Consider the following 18,177-nt stretch of genomic DNA (forward strand, 5'->3'; position numbering starts at 1 on the left):
CCTGCGGCGGCAATCCAATGAATCAGTTGTTGATGGAGCGATGGCGAGTCCTTTCCCACATTGCCCCGCGGCTGGGAAAGTGCTCGACCAGTCCCAATGACAGGGAGAGCCGAGCGCTCATGCCGCGCTCCACCCGCAACAACTGCTTTTTATTTATCATTATTATTATCGTTATTAATCACCTCCTCGCCGGCTCAGAGTTCCTGTTCCCCGATCACTCTTCAATGTCGCTTCTTCCTCTTCGCTTAATGAAAATAAACGGGGAGGCGGTACCGACGATGTCACGCCAACATGGCGGACGCTCTTCCCGGCGGTTGGATAAAGAACAGCGGCAGGTTCGGGGTTGGCAAGGGGTTGGATAAAGAGCAGCGGGTGGAGAGGCGGTCCTGAGTGGAATGACAGCGGCCTCTAGCGAATAGGAGAGGAAACAGTAGCAGGCAATGCCTCTCCCTTCCCAAATGCCCCAGTTCAGTTTTTAGAAGCACTGGGAACCTCTGCAAATATTGCAGCTTTTAAATTCACCAAAAGCAAGAACAACTCACTCCGCAATGCAGCTTCACACTTCATTCCCCACACCATATTCCAAGTTTTTCACATCAAGTGTGCTCTCATATACTTTACAACCTGACATATTTACAGCAAAACTAGTAATGGGCCAAATGTGATATTTGTCTTGAATACAGAAAGCAGGAAAATCATCAATTACACTTCCCACCTGTGCTATGGGGTCATATTTGCATTAATTGGGATAAAAATTGTGTTAAGGGCTTGGATGGAGCGAATTTCTAAAAATGTGTACAGGAGAACTTTTTAGCTCAATATGTAGAGGGTCCAGCAAGGGATGGCACAGTTTTGGACCTAATTCAGGGGAATGAAGCCAGACAGGTGCTTGAGGTGGTGGTGGGGTAGCATTTTAGTGATAGCAACCACAACATGGTACAATTTAAGCTTGTTATGGACAAAGAAATAGACAAGCTGCAAAAAAAAAAAAATGTTTTGGATTGGGGGAGAGGAGATCTTAGTAAATTAAGGCAGGATCTGGCCAAGGTAGACTGGGAACAGCCACTCGTGGGGAAATCAACAAAAGAGTAGTGGGGGGCGTTCAAAAAGGAAACAGGGAGGGTACAGGCTCAACATATTCCCTCTAGGGTGATAGGAAGGAGTAACAAGCCCAGAGAAGCATGGATGACCAGAGATATTCAGGATACAATGAGAAAGAAAAGCGAGGCTTTTAGCAGGTACAAAGGAAGCAATTCAGCGGAGGCATTAGTGGAGTACAGAAAGTGCAGGCTGGAGCTTAAGAAAGCAATTAGGACAGCAAAGAGGGAATATGAGAAAGCTCTGGCTGGTAAAAGTAGGGAAAATTCCAAGATATTCTATAAGTATACCAATGGGAAGAGGATAACCAGGGAAAGAGTAGGGCCCATTATGGACCAAGGGTACAAACTACGGGTGGAGCCAGAGGACATCGGTAGAGTGCTGAATGAATACTTCACACCCACCTTCACCCAAGAGAATGAGGGTGAAGGTATTGAACATGGGGACAGAGACTGTGCGGTTCTTGAGCAAATTGATGTTGGGAGTAACAAGTTATTGGAGTTGTTGGCAGGCTTAAAAGTGGACAAATCTCCAGGTCTGGATGATTTGTGCCCCAGACTGCTGAGGGAGACAAGGGAGGAGATCGCAGTGGCTCTGACCCAAAGTTTTAATTCCTCTCTGGCTACGGAGGAGGTGCCAGAAGATTGGAGAACAGCTAATGTGGTTCTGCTATTTAAGAAGGGTTGTAGATATAAGCCAGGGAACTACAGGCCAGTGAGTTTCACGTCAGTGGTAGGGAAACTATTGGAGAAAATTCTGAAGGAGAGAATCTATTTCCACTTGGAGAGGCAAGGTTTGATCAGGGATAGTCAGCATGGCTTTTTCAGAGGGTGGGCATGCCTAACAAATTTGATTGAACTTTTTGAGGAGGTGACCAGGTGTGTAGATGAGGGCAGTGCAATTGATGTAGTTTATATGGATTTCAGCAAAGCCTTTAACAAGGTCCCATTTCGGAGACTTATAATGAAGGCAAATGCACATGGGATACAGGGTAATTTGATAAGGTGGATTAAAAATTGGCTTAGTTGTAGGAGACAGAGGGTGATGACAGAAGGACGCTTTATGACTGGAAGCCAGAGTCCATTGGCGTACCACAGGGATCTGTGCTGGGTCCCCGATAAGACCATAAGACATAGGAGCAGAAATTAGGCCATTCGGCCCATTGAGTCTGCTCCGCCATTCAATCATGGCTGATAAGTTTCTCAACCCCATTCTCCCCGTAACCTTTGATCCCCTTACCAATCAAGAACCTATCTATCTCGGTCTTAAATGCACTCAGTGGCCTGGCCTCCACAGCTTTCCGTGGCAATGAATTCCATATATTCACCAGTCTCTGGCTAAAGAAGTTTCTCCTTATCTCTGTTCTAAAAGGTCTTCCCTTTACTCTGAGGCTGTGCCCTCGGGTCCTGGTCTCTCTTACTAATGGAAACATCTTCCCCACGTCCACTCTATCCAGGCCTTTCAGTATTCTGTAAGTTTCAATCAAATCTCATCCTTCTAAACTCCATCGAGTATAGACTCAGAGTCCTCAAATGTTCCTCATATGTTAAGCCTTTCATTCCTGGAATTGTTCTCGTGAACCTCCTCTGAACCCTCTCCAGGGCTAGAACATTCTTCCTGAGGTACGGGGCCCAAAAGGGGCAGTCACGAGGGGACATAAGTTCGAGGTAAGGGGCAGGATGTTTAGGGGGGATGTGAGGAAAAACTTTTTTACCCAGAGGGTAGTGACGGTCTGGAATGCACTGCCTGGCAGGGTGGTGGAGGTGAGTTGCCTCACATCCTTTAAAAAGTACCCGGATGAACTCTTGACACATCATAACATTGAAGGCTATGAGCCAAGTGCTGGTAAATGCAATTAGCTAGGTAGGTCAGGTGTTTCTCACGTGTCGGTGCAGACTCGATGGGCTGAAGGGCCTCTTCTACACTGTGTGATTCTGTGAAACAACAGTTTTATACCTGAATGACAAGTTTCTTTTCCATTCATTTCCCAGCAGTTGGTCTTGCTGGTGAAGTCACTATAATTGTTGACTCAATTGGGCTGAGATGTTGCTGTTGGGCCGTGTTCTTGAATCGTTTGTATAATTGTTTGATACAACTAAGCTGTACACTGGGGCACTTCAGAGGCAGCTAACATAACAATGAATCAGATATGTTATGATATGGCAGATATGCCTGCTGACCAAATCCCAAAGGGAAACTTGGCCAAACTGGCACAACAATTTGCAATTTGTATTTCATTACAAGAAGGTATATGCACTGAAGTCAGAAGTAACGATTCAACTACCACTTTTGGAGATTTTAAACATTAAATTAAAACATTTATTAACAAAAGAAAAGGAAGCTTAAACACACAATATTACAGTTACACAGTTAAATTTAGTCTCACAGCAGTACCCAAAAGATTTCTACTTAACTGGACTCACAAATAAACACCCTTTTCAGGCAACCGTCCCAATAGATTCATAATATATAAAACATCCATTAATATCTCCGCAAGACACCCACTGTTGCTATTAGGGTGGTATTTCATAGGGCTTCCCTCTCCCTCTCACTCGACAATGGAGATCCAATACTTATAACCAAACCTTGCTTTCTGGAACAAACAAGCACTCCTCTAGGGTGGCTATATGCTCCTTTCACAGGTCTGTCTTCGCACAGTCCAGCTTTCAAGGTCTCACATGGCCACTCACCTTATACCTTTAAATCTTTCCTTAAATATATTGTTCTCCTTTGATCTTTAAACCCATTGTTCTCACCTTTCTTTGGATGTTAACTTTCCCAGAATATAAAAACCTTTCATGTTGTCATTATGGCCAGCATTTTCGGGAAAAATAAACTTAATAACTCTGCCTTATTTATTTACTACCTTCGCCAGTTGGAAAACTTCCTGTTCTGTCTCTTTGAAATTCGACAGCTAACAATTCACTCCTCACTTATCTTCTAATGAAAATTCCCATTCATTCTGTATCTACTGGGATTTCATCTTAGCCCATCTCCATTTCACAATGCCAGCTTTTACACTTAACCACTTTGACGATTTAAGCCTTGGTGTCTGGCTGTCTTCAGTTTAATTAAATTAGTCAGGGACACAGCCCCCACAAGCCTGCTTCAGTATCCCACAGTAAGATCAGGAAAAATGATATTGTGTTTATAAATTGGAGAGGGTCTGAAGTCAGATAAAGAACAGGCCAAAAACTCGGAAAGATTAATGATCAGTGACAACAGTTTCTTTTTAAAATCAAGTTTCTGTTAAACTGAATTAAAATTCTCAAACTGTCATCTGAAATCATGTTCTCTGGGTTATCAGCATTTCCTCTGGATTATTCGTCCAGCAACATAACCAACACATGACCCTCCTCAATAGTTGAAATCTACTCAATTAAATGGCCACTTATCTCATTGCAATTTGTGTGTTATGAGCATTAACTGGGTATCACTGACCACAGCACAAAAGCATGTAAAAGCTGCTCTAAAACATTAAGATAAAAGCAAAATACTGAGGATGCTGGAAATCTGAAAGAAAAACAGAAAATGATGGAAAAACTCAGCAGGTCTGATAGCATCTTTGAAGAGAAAAACAGGGTTTGTTTCAAGTCCATATGATCTTTCTTCAGAGCTAAAGTGGCTCTGAAGAAGTGTCATACGCACTCAAAACGTCAACTCTGTTTCTCTCTTTATAAATGCTGCCAGACCTGCTGAGTTTTTCCAGCAATTTCTGTTTTTGTTTCTGCTCTAAAACATGTTTTTTTAAAAATTTCTTCCCCTTATCTGTTCTCTCAACGATATATGTACTCATTCACTTGAATATATGGTGATTAATTTGGCATTTCTTAGTTATGATTTTTACATTAAACCATAGAGACTTATCCCTCTGTTTCTTGTTCTGTCAGCCTGTTCTTGTCCGCAGGTGATATCTATCTTTCTTGTGCGAGCTTGTTGTTCCAAGCTGGTCTTTGCTTATTATAAATTATCGGTTTCCATTTTTTGATTTCTGAAGTCTGATGCATACAGTGAAACTCCACCATTTATTGTACAAAAGTGAGGAGAGAATAAACAAACTGAATATAATGGGGAATATAAAATAAAACAAGAAATAATGTAAGGTACAGCAGGTCCATCATTATCTGGAAAATAGTATCATTACACCAGAGTTACATCATGAGGAACCTGACCCAGAACATCAAACTACCTTCTCTCTGGTTCAATGCTGATGACCTTGCTCTGTGTTTAGACCACAAACCATGCATTAGGCCCTAAGTGGTTCAGGTTGCGAGTCCCTACATGGAATCTGTCCATTTACTGCAGTGTAGTTTACACTGGGTCACTCAACTTCCACTTGTTACTCTTTGAGTGGACAGGTGAATTTACGAGGTCAACTTCTTTATTTGACACACTCCAGCACTGTGTGTCATTCCAGCTGTTTAGAAACTCAGACTACAGTGTGCAAATGACAACAATGTCACAGGGCAGAATCTGTATTAAAAACATTGTCTCAACCACTGTTGTTTTCTTATCCAGGAAAGCAGAAGCATTGATAATTTCAGTACAATTCCCCAGTTGTACAATCTCCAAAACAGGATACTCTCCCTGGGTCACCCCATTAAGTGGGTGTTTGTTCCTACTGGATAGTGGGATCTATCCCAGCTGAACTATCCCAACAGACCACCCTGTACCCATCCTGAACCCACACAGGTTCACTTCCCAGCAGGGTCACTGGGCACTGATACTGAGCAGGAACCCTGGGTACTTTCCTCCCAAACCCAGGAATACTGAGTTTAATTGTCAGTGCCCCACTGCTGCCCAGACTGATCCCCGGTCTGGATCTTTCCTGTCTGTACATTTCCCCAGTGCCCCATTGGGGAACATTCAGATATCCTGCAGGAGCAGTGCCTGTGGGGTCGGGCGGCTGAGTCTCGTGTCCCTGTTGCTGGGCCTCTGACGTCACAATGGGAGATGACGCGCACTCAGCTCGAGCTGGAAACTGGGAGTCGGCCAATGGGATTTAAGCCTGGAGTGCAGCCGGTTAAAGGGAAGGGACAGAAAATCAGACAAGAATGTTCATATAATGAGAATGGTAATGTTTATCAATTGAAATTCTCACACTATCACATTTAGTCCGCGTCTTGTACCCTGCAGCAGCTTCAGCTGTTTATTCCCATTTTGACTGAACTGATTGTCGCACAGCCTGAAATAGATTAAAAATTAAACAGGAAATAAACAGATTGAACAACAGTGTAAATAACAGGAGACCGGAGTTACTGGGCCAAATCTCCTGCTCATTGGGCTGTTGAAGACCAGACACACAACTGAGATGCGCATCAGGACCCTGGGATGTCCTGATGTGCCAACCAACATGGGAATTGCCCCAGAGGTTTAAACTTCCGTTGGGCAATTCCCCTGCTGCCCAGGACCCTGCACGAATGTCCCTGACTCTGAGTTAGAATCAGAGACTTGGGACAGATTTGCAGGACTTACCCGGATAGTTACTCAGGAAATGTTTGACAGTGCAAAACCTGGTCTAATACCTGAGTAACTCCACAACCGAGACCCCCAACCACCTGCCACTGACCACCATATGACACATCCCACCACCCGACTAGCACCCCCCATGCGCCGATCTCAAATACCCCAACCATCTCACCAACCTGAATATCTCCTGGGCCCCCGCGGGAAAACTACCCCCTTGACCAAATCTGACTAAGCCCGCCAACCTAACTATGCACCGACCCAATTAGCCGACAACCTGACTACATCGCTGACCCAATCCCATTCCCTGCACCGATCTGGCTCCATTATCCCTGGCCCCGCCAAGCCAATCACCCTCCCCTGACACGGCTAGAACCCCCATCAGCACCCTCCAGCACTGCCCAGACCCAATTAGCCCCCTGACAACCCGACGATCCCCCAACTGCCCTCCTGTTCCCCCAACATACCACCTGACCCAACATAACTACTCTCCCGGCCATTCCCTCGACCCCTCTGACAAACCACTCACCCACTTCTCCCACCCCACCCAGCAGCCCATTCACTCAATCATTGACTAACATTAATTAAAATACCAGACCTTTAACCTTACCATATGTCAGCTAGTGACTTAAATAGGGCATGTGGCCTCTCTTCCCCTGCCTCCACTGTGCTCCCCGGGGCAACTGAGCTCAAGATCCCGGAGGAAACATGCAGCAATGTCAGGCTGGAAGAATCTTGGTGACCAGCGGCAATCCGCTTATCATTGCTGCTGCTTTAAAGATTTAGGCCTATTTATATTTTAAAATCACATTTACATTTAATCATTACACTAAAAACTAACACCAAAGCTCACCTGATACGCTCCAGACTCCCATTGGTCAGGATGAGACGGCGGAGGGCGGGGACAGATTGGTCCGTGAAGGAGTTTGATTGCAAGTTCAGATCTGTCAGTGACGGGTTTGTACTGAGAGCGGAGGTGAGATCCTCGGCACAAGAATCAGTGAGATCGTTACCATACAGACTGGGGACCGGGGGGGATAAATAACAGGAATCAGGGTAAATCCCCAGTGTTTTAAAGAACATTATTAATAACAATAATAATGCACAGGGTGAGACATTTGAAAGCAACACTTCCATTTATATGGAAGGGAAAATATTATTAATGCTGTAAATCAAATATATATAGTTTATATTGGAAATGCTCAGCAGGTCAGGCAAGTGTTTGTGCAGCAAGAAGTAGAGTTAAAGTTTGGGCTGTTATTTGAACTGGGAAATAGCAGTGAATTGACAGGTTTTAAGCGACAGAGTTTGGGAGGGGGGATGGGGACAAGGAAAGGACAAAATGGAAGTGCAGGAGTGATCAAGTGACAAAAGGTATGATGGGGCAAGACAGAAGTAAAGCATCCCCATGTCTTTTCGCTGACAGAGAGGGACATGGGATGGTCAGTGTCTCAGGAATAGAGTTTGTTGTGGGGCTGAAGATAATGGCTATGACTGTACCGGAAACTATGAAGGCAGAAAGTAGATCAAGGGTTTCTCCCCGATCCACTGATGCCTCCCTGGAGGTGCTCCTCCAGGCTGCTCAGGCTCGGGTGGAGGTCCTGTTCCCTCAGGACGGGAGGAGGAGGTCAGCCCATCAATCAACGCAAGTGTGGATGGAGATTGCCGAGGAGGTGAGCAGGTGTGGGGCATGTGGTTGCAGTGCCACAAAAGAATCAATGTCCTAATGTGCTCTGGCAAAGTGAGTGCAGCACACAATGTTAAACTTACAACCTTACATGCGAATAAGGGTGAAAGTGAAATTGATAGAAACTTCATCCCCACCCTGTCACTGGCAATGCACAGGCAGCAGCATTGACTATACGAGGCATGTCAGCCTGTCTGTAGAGGGTCCAGGTCTATCAGAGTTGACTCCCTGTACTGCCGCGACTGAGTGGCCGAATGCAGGAGGCACCCCTGTGGAGATATGATGGAGCAGTCAGGCTGGCACCAGCATAGGCTAGTGTGTGTCTTTGATGTGTTTGCAGAAGAGAAGGACACATAATGTCAGGAAAGGAGCCACTAAGGGTGGTGGCGTCCAGATCTTACCATCCTTACACCAATGGAAGATGAGGTGCTGGATCTAGGAGGCCTGGAGGCAGGGCAGATGGTTTGTGGAATTGAGGAAGTGAGTGGCCTAATGAATGGGCACAGGAGGATCTCTGGTGACCACAAAACATAGCATTCGTGTTTCCATCACTGCTCAAAGAGAGTAGTCTGAAGGATGAGTTGGAATAAGGACAGAATAACTAGGAGCAGGAGTAGGCCATTCAGCCCCTTGAGCCTGCTTCATAATTTGTTAAGATCATGGATGATCTGATTGCAGCCCTAACTCCACCTTCTTGTTGGACCCCATAATCCCAGATTCCCTTGTCAATCAAAAATCTATCTTAACGTGGCCCTGAATATGCTCAATTACCCTGCCTCCACTAGTCTCTGGGAAAGAAAATTGCACAGGTTAACAACCCTCAGAAAAATAAATTTCTCCTCATCTGAGTCTTAAATAGGAGGCCCCTATTTTTAAACAATGTCCCTTAGTTCCAATCCCTCCCACAAGGGGAAACATTTTCTCAGCATCCAACCTTTCAAGTTCCCTCAGGGTCTTATATGTTTCAATAAGATCACCGCTCAACCTTCTGAACTCCACTGGGTAGAGGTCCAATCTGCCCAACTTCCTCCTAAAATAAACCACTTCATCCCAGGAATCTGTCAAGTGAACCTTCTCTGAACTGGTTCTAGCAGGTTCTGATGCAATTATATCCTTTCTTAAGTAAAGAGGCCAAAGCTGTACACAGTATTCCGGGTACAGTCTAACTAAAACCCTTTATAAAAGAAGCAAAACTTCCCTATTTTACATTCCATTCCCCTTGCAATGAGAACATAAGAAATAGGAGCAAGAGCAGGTCATTCAGCCCTTTGAACCTGCTCTGCTAGCCAATGTCATGTCTGAACTTCAACTTCACCATTATCTTGCACTATCCCCATGTCCCTTGACGATTTTAATATGTAGAATGCTATCGATCTTAGTCTTGAACATTCTCAATGACTAAGCCTCCTAAGCCCTCTGGGGCAGTGAATTCCAAATATTCGCCAGCCTCTGGGTGAAGAAATTCCTCCTCATCTCAGTCCTAAATGGCCTTCCCCTTACTTTGAGTCTGTGCCCGCTGATTCTAGGCTGCCCAGTCACAGGAAACATCCTTCCTGCGTCTGCCCTGTCGAGCTCTGTAAGAATTTTGCAATTTTGAATGAGATCGCCTCTCAATCTTCTAAACTCCAGAGAATAAAGGCCCAGTCTATTTAATCTTTCTTCATAGGACAATCCCTCCATCCCAGGAATTAATTTAGTCAACCTTCGTTGCACTCCCTCTATGGCAAGTATATCTCTACTTAGGTCAGGAGGCCAAAACTGCACACAACACTCCAGGTGCAGTCTCCCCCAGGTTCTATATAATTGCAGTGAGACATTATTACTCCTATACTCAAATCCTCTTGAAATAAAGGCCAACATACCCGTTGCCTTCTTAATTGCTTGCTGCACCTGCATGTTAGCTTTAAGTGTCCCATGAAAAAGGTCATTGAAGTACCTTTGAAGATCAATGCTTCCCAGCCTCTCGGCATTTAAGAAATGCTCTCTATTTGTTTTTCCTCTCAAAGTGGAAAACCTCATAGTTCTCTACATTGTGGTCTATCTGCCAAATGTTTGGCCATTCGCTTAGCCTCTCCCAAATCCCTTGAAGTGTCTTTGCATCCTCTTCACAATTCACACTTACACCTAGTTTTGTGTCATCTTCAAACTTGGAAATATTACATTCAATCCCCACATTCAAATCATTGATATAAATTGAGGTTAGCTGGCGCCCAAGCACTGATCCTCGCAGTACCTTGCTAATCTCAGCCTGCCAAACCAAAAATGGCCCATTTATTCTTACTCTTTTCTTCTGTCTGTTAACCAGTTCTCGATGCATGCCAGTATATTCCGCAGAATCCCTCTAATTTTATTTACTAACCGCTTGTGCGGGACCTTACAGTGGCATAGTAGTATTGTCATTTGATTAGCAATCCAGAGACTCAGTGTAATGCTCAGGGGACCCAGGATGGTGCCCCACCATGGCAGATGGTGAAATTTGAATCCAATAAAAATCTGGAATTAAAAGTCTAATTGTCTGGTTCAGTAATCCCCTTTAGTGAAGGAAATCTACCTTCCTTACCTGGTCTGTGATTGACTCTTAAATGACCTCTGACTCTGAAATGGCCTATCAACTGCTTTTTGAATGAAACTGGATGGACCACCCAGCATTGACCTAGGCCTAGGTACCAGAAACTACAACTACAAACTTAGCCCTGTCGACCCTGCAAAGTCCTCCTTACCAACATCTGGGGGCTTGTCTCACAGACTAGTAAAGCAACAGGCTGAAATAGTCAGACTCATGAAATCATACCTTACAGACAATATTTCAGACACCACCATCGCCATCCCTGGGTACGTCCTGTCTCACCAGCAGGGCAGACCCAGCAGAGGTGGCGGCACAGTGGTGAGGGAGTTACCCTACGAGTCTTTAACATTGACTCCCATGAAGTCTCATGGCATCAGGTCAAACACGGCCAAAGAAACTTACTGCTAATTAATCATGTACCGCCACCACCTCCACCACAGTTGATGAGTCACTGCTCCGCCATGTTGAACACCATTTTGAGGAAGCACTGATGGCAAGGTCGCAGAATGTACTCTGGGTGGGGGACTTCAATATCCATTACCAAGAGTTGGCACGGTAGCACCACTGGTGACCGAGCTGGTCGAGTCCGAAAGGACATAGCTGCTAGACTAGGTCTGCGGCAGGTGGTGAGGGAACCAGCAAGAGGGAAAAACATACTTGACACAAACCTGCCTGCTGCAGAAGCATCTGTCCATGACAGTATCAGTAGGAGTGACCACTGCACAGTCTATGTGGAGATGAAGTCCCATCTTGACATTGAGAACACCCTCTATCATGTTGTGCGGCACTATCACCATGCTAAATGGGATAGATTTCGATCAGATCTAGCAGCTCAACACTGGGCAACCATGAGGTGCTGTTGACCATCAGCAGCAGCAGAATTGTGCTCCAGCACAATCTGAAAATTCATGGCCCGGCATATCCCCCACTCTACCATTACCACCAAGCCAGGGGATCAATCCTGGTTCAATGAAGCGTGCAGGAGGGCATGCTTAGGCATACTTAAAAATTAGGTGTCTATCTGGTGATGCTACAGCACAGGATTTCTTGCGTGCCATAAGCAGTAGCATAAACTGTATAAGCAGCAAGTGATAGATGGAGCTAAGCAATTCTACAATCCAACGGATCAGGTCTAAGCTCTGTAATCCTGCCACCTCCAGCCAGGAATGGTGGTTGACAAACAACTCACTGGAGGAGGAGGGTCCACAAATATCTGCATCCTCAATGATGGAGGAGCCCAGCACATCAGTGCAAAAGAAAAGGCTGAAGCATTTGCTACAATCTTCAGCCAGAAATGGCGAGTGGATGATCCATCTTGGCCTCCTCCAGAGGTCCCCAGCATCACAGATGCCAGTCTTCAGCCAATTTGATTCACTCCATGTGATATCATGAAACGGCCGAATGCACTGGATATTGCAAAGGCTATGGGCCCCGCCGATATTCCAGCAATAGTACTAAAGACTTGCGCTCCAGAACTTGCCGTGCCCCTAGTTAAGATGTTCCAGTACAGCTACAACACTGGCATCTACTCGGCTATGTGGAAAAATGATACAGTATGTCCTGTACACAAAAAGCAGGGCAAGTCCAACATGGCCAATTACCATCCCATCACTCTACTCTCGATCATCAGTAAAGCAATGGAAGGGGTCATCAGGGGTGTTATCAAACGGCACTTGCTTAGCAATAACCTGCTCACTGATGCTCATGTTGGGTTCCGCCAGTGTCACTCAGCTGCTGAACTTATTACAGCCTTGGTTCAAACATGGACAATATAGCTGAACTCCAGAGGTGAGGTGAGAGTGAATGCTGTTGATATTAAGGGCGCAATTGGCAGAGTGTGACGTCAAGGAGCCCTAGCAAAAGTGGAGTCAATGAGAATCAGGGAAAAATCACCGCTGGTTAGATTAATACCTAGCAAAAAGGAAGATGATTGTGGATATTGGAGATCATTCATCTCAGCTCCATAACATCCTCAGGGTAGTGTCCTCGGCCCAAGCATCTTCAACTGCTTCATCAATGACCTTCCTCCCATCGTAAGGTCAGGAGTGGGGATGGTCGCTGATGATTGCACAATGTTCAGCACCTTTCGCAACTCCTCAGATACTGATGCAGTCCATGTCCAAATGCAGCAAGATCTGGACAACATTCAGGATTTGGCTTACAAGTGCAAGTAATATTTGTGCCAAACAAATGCCAAGCAATGACCATCTCCAACAAGAGAGAATCTATCCATTGCCCCTTGACTTTCAATGGCATTACCATCGCTGAATCCCCAACTATCAATACCCTGGTGGTTACGATTGACCAGAAATTGAATTAGTCTAGTCATATAAATACTGTGGCAACAAGAACAGGTCAGAGGCTAGGAATCCTGCAACGAGTAACTCACCTCCTGACTCCCCAAAGCTTGTCCTATCTACAAGACACAAGTCAAGACTGATTTAATACTCTCCCCTGGCCTGGATAAGTGCAGCTCCAACAACACTCAAGAAGCTTGACACCATCCAATACATAGCAGCCCACTTGATTGGCACCCCATCCACAAACATTCACTCCTCCACCACCAAAGCACAGTAGCAGCAGTGTGTACCATCTACAAGATGCACTACAGAAACTCACCAACGCCAATTAGACAGCAGTTTCCAAACCCACGCCCACTACCATCTAGAAGGACAAGGGCAGCAAATATTATGGGAAAATACAACCTGGAAGTTCCCCTCCAAGTCGCTCACCATCCTGACTTTGAAATATATCCCTGTTCCTTCACTGTTGCGGGGTCAAAATCTTGGAACACTCTCCCTAGCAGCACTGTGGGTGTACCTGAACTGCTGCAGTCCCTGTGGTGTAAGAAAACAGCTCACCGCCACCTTCTCAAGGGCAATTAGGGATGGGTAATAAATGCTGGCCTAGCCAGTGAAGCCCACATCACTTGAATGAAATTTAAAAAATATGCCCGTTATATTCTCAAAAAACTCTAACAGGTTTGTTCAACATGATTTCCCTTTCATAAGTACATGTTGACTCTGCTCAGTCCTACCATTTTTCCTAAGTGTTCTGCTCTCGCATCTTATATTATAAATTCTAGCATTTTCCCGACTGATGTCAGGCTAACCAGTCTGTCGTTCCCCATTTTCTCTCCTGTTCTTTTCTTGAATAGTGGGGTTACATTTGCCACCTTCCAAACTGCAGGAACCATTCTAGAGTCTATAGAATTATGAAAGGTGATCACCAAATATCTACTATCTCTACAGCCACCTCTTTCAATACTCTGACATGTAAATCATCAGGTCCAGGGGATCCATCTACTTTAGATTAATGTCCCTATTCCTTTTATTAATTAAAATTAATATGTTACAGTTCCTCATGTACACTAGTCCCTTGATTCTCCATTATTTCTGGCAGATTTTTAGTATTTTACTCCATGAAGACAGACATAAAGTATTTGTTCAGTTTCTCTGTCATTTCCTTATTCCCCTTAAAAAAATTTCCTGACTCCTCTGTGACAAACATGACTCAACATTTGGTTTTTGCTAATCTTTTCCTTTTTATACACCTATCAAAGCTTTCACAGTCTGTTTTTATGTTTGTTGCTACTTTACTGTCATATTGTATATTTTTCCTTTGTCCTCCTTTGCAGAATTGTGAAATGCTCCCAGTTCTCAGGATTACAATCAAAGTTGACAATTTATACACCCGTTCCTTTCATCTAGTACAATCCTTGATTTTTTTCATTAGCCACAGTTGGAACACTTTAATTGCTGGGTCTTTTGTGCATTAGAGGAATCAATTTCTGTTATAAATACTACATGTTTTAAAGCCTTGAATGGGAGTCAGGAGTAAAGGCACTGTTGAGATGTGAGGTGAGAACCTTATGCTTTCTAAACTGTCACTTTAAACACTTAAGCCACGGCATCCACATAAACACCAATGTACAATTTGTCCTCCCAATCACACGCTGCATTGCATAAGAACTTTCAGAGGTTCACCTACCAGGTCACCCAGATCTTGCTGTATTGCACCCGCTGCAGTCTTTCTCCATTCAAATAATATACTGCTTTTCTATTCTTCCTGCCAAGTGAACAAGTTCACATTTTCTCACATTATAGTCCATTTGTCAAATTTCTGCCCATTCACTTTAACTATCTAAATCCCTTTATAGACTCTTTATGTCCTCTTGACAACTTACTTTCCTACCTTTGTGTCATCAGCAAATTTTGCTATCATACATTCAGTACTTTCATCCAAGTCATTTACACAGATAAATCGTTGGGGCCCCAGCACTGGTCCCTGTGGCACTGCACTAGTACCAGCTTGCCAACCTGAAAATGACCCATTTATCCCAACTCTCTGCTTGCTCTTAGCTAACCAATCTTCTATCCATACTGAAAGGTTACCTCTGCCAATGAGTTCTTGATGTGGCACCTTACTGAATTCCTTTTGGAGATCTAAGTACACCACACCTTCAAGTTTTCCTTTTTCTATCTTCATGTTCCATCCTCAAAGAAATCTAATAAATTAGTCAAACATGATCGCCCTTTAACAAGCCCTTATTGACTCTGCCTGATTGTATTATCATTTTCTAAAATCCTGATATTATCTCATAAATAATGAATTCTAGCATTTTCCCTGTGACTGACAAGCTTATAATTTCCTGCATTCTGTCTTCCTTCTTTTTTGAATACAGATGTTACATTGTGATTTTCCAGTGCACTGGGATCTTTCCAGAATCTAGGGTGTTTTGGAAGATCACAATGAATGCATCTACTTTCTCTGCATTCACATCATTTTAGACCCCAGGATGAAAGCTTTCAAGTCCAGGGGACTCGTCAGCGTTTGGTTCAAATGGTTTCCCCCTAATACCATTTCCCTCGTGATTTTGATTGTTTTAATTTCCTCCTTCCCTTTTACCTCTTGATTTTCAAGTATTTTTTGGATGTTTATTGTGTCTTCTACAGTGAAGACAGACCCAAAATACCTGTTCAACACTTCTGCCATTTCCCTGTTTCCTATTATTAATTTCCCAGTCTCACCCTCTCAGGGAACCTCACTTTGGTACTCTTTTCCTATTTAAACACTTGGAGAACCCCTTTCAGTATTGGGGAGGCTGTGGCATAATGGTATTTTCACTAAACTAGTACCCCAGAAACCCAAGATAGTGTGCTGGGGACATGGGTCCAAATCAAAGCAGATAGTGGAATTTGAATTGAATAAAAAAAATCTGGAATTAAAATGATGTCAAAACGCATCTGGTTCACTAATGCCCCTTTAGGGAAGGAAATGTGCTTGTCTGGCTGACATGACTCTTAAATGCCTTCTGAACAAGGCCATTTAGGAATGGGCAATCAGTGATGCCAATAAAAGAAAAGATTTTTTATATTTCTATCTGGCTTTCACTCATTTTCTCACCTTTTCTTTTGCCATTCTTTGCTGGTTTCTGAAGTCTAACACCTACCACTTTGCAGCATTGAATAATTTTTCTTTCAGTGATACGATCCTTTACTTACTTAGCCCAGCTTGTGCATCCTTCTCATAGAATCTTTCTTTCTCATTGGAATATATCTTTGCTGAGATTAAGGAAACTTCTCCTTAAATATCTGCCACTGTTTTTCTACCATCCAATCCCAACTTTTAAGCTATTTTCCCAGTTCACTTTAGCCAACTTTGTCCTCGACTTTTAATTGCCGTTTTTAAGTTTAAGACATTAGACTTTGACCAAGACTTCTCACCTTCAAGCCTAAGGTAAAATTCGATCATGTTATGATTCCTGCTGTCTAGAGGCACTTTTAGTATGAGGTCATTAATTCTTCCTGTCTCACTGCACATTAACAGGTCTAAAATAGCCTGTTCCACAGTTGGCACTAGAACATGCGTTTTTAAAAAATCAATATTGGGATGTGGGCTTTGCTGGCTGTGCCAGCATTTATTTCCCATCCCTAGCTGCCCTTGAGAAAGTGGTGGTGAGCTGTCTTCTTGAACCACTGCAGTCCAGGTGGTGTAGGTACACCCACAGTGCTGTTAAGAAGGGAGGTCCAGAATTTTGACCCAGTGACAGTGAAGGAATGGCGATATATTTCCAAGTCAGGATGATGAGTGACTTGAAGGGGAACTACCAGGCGGTGGTGTTTCCATCTATCTGCTGCCCTTATCCTTCTAGGCAATAATGGTCGTGGGTTTGGAAGGTGCTGTCGAAGGAGCCTTGGTGAATTTCTGCAGTGCATCTTGTAGATGGTACACACTGCTGCTACTGTGCATCGGTGGTGGGGGGAGTGAATGTTTGTGGATGTAGTGCCAACCAAGCACTTTGTCCTGGACAGTGTCAAGCTTTTGAGTGTTGTGGGAGCTGCACTCATCCAGGCAAGTGGGGAGCATTCCATCAAGCTCCTGACTTGTGCCTTGTGGATGGTGAACAGGCTTTGGGGAGTAAGGAGGTGAGTTACTCGTTGCATGATTCCTAGCCTCTGACCTGCTCTTGTAGCCACAGTATTTATATGGCTAGTCCAGTTCAGTTTCTCATCAATGGTAACCTCCAGGGTATTGTTAGTGGGGGATTCAGTGATGGTAATGACATTGAATTTCACGGGGCAATGGTTGGGTTCTCTCTTGTTGGAGATGGTCACTGCCTGACACTTGTGTGGCGCGAATGCTACTTGCCACTTGTCAGCCCAAGCCTGGATATTGTCCAGGTCTTGCTGCATTTGGACATGGACTCTTTCAGCGCCTGAGCAGTAGCAAATCGTGCTGCTCATTGAGCAATCATCAGTGAACATCCCCACTTCTGACCTTATGATGGAAGGAAGATCACTGATGAATCAACTGATCTAAGAAATTGTCTTGAATACATTCTATGAACTCATCTTCCAAAGCAATCTTTGCCAATCTGATTCGTCTAATCTATATGAAGATTAAAGTCACATGTGATTATTGCAGTATCTTTCTTACAAGCCCCCATTATTTCTTCCTGTATACTCTGTCTGAAAATGTGACTATTGTTAGGGGCCTATAAACTACACCCACAAATCACCTCTTACCTTTGCTAATTCTTATCTCTACCCAAACTTATTCTACATTTTGATCTTCTGCATTATGGTCACCTCTCACTACTGTACTAATGTTATCTGTTATTCACTATTATATGCTATATCTTAGCTTCTTGACCTTCCAGTCACTGCCAAATGATTACTCCTGTTTTTTTACATTCAAGGGCTGCTGTGCCCGAGGGACAGCCATCCACCTCTGCAGCGGAGGGGTCCTCAGGTGCCGCAACGTCACATCTACCCCCATACCCTCGACACAAAGATCTGTGGGATTGACATCCCATAGCCTAGGGATCAGAGAGGGAAACAACAAGAGTCAGAATAAA

At 44.1% G+C, this 18,177-nt stretch overlaps 1 protein-coding gene across 1 annotated transcript in view; it reads right to left on the reverse strand.

Annotated features, from left to right (window-relative positions):
• Positions 1 to 2,809: 2,809 nt before the first annotated feature.
• Positions 2,810 to 18,177, reverse strand: part of LOC144672016 (NACHT, LRR and PYD domains-containing protein 3-like) — a 109,555-nt gene continuing 94,187 nt past the window's right edge. Inside the window, 2 exon segments of the mRNA XM_078533956.1 lie at positions 2,810 to 6,283; positions 7,418 to 7,585. Coding sequence (XP_078390082.1) covers positions 6,196 to 6,283; positions 7,418 to 7,585 — 256 coding nt within the window. The 3' untranslated portion in view covers positions 2,810 to 6,195.

This window comes from Cetorhinus maximus, chromosome 35 (assembly GCF_964194155.1).
Source record: "Cetorhinus maximus chromosome 35, sCetMax3.hap1.1, whole genome shotgun sequence".
NCBI lineage: Eukaryota > Metazoa > Chordata > Chondrichthyes > Lamniformes > Cetorhinidae > Cetorhinus > Cetorhinus maximus.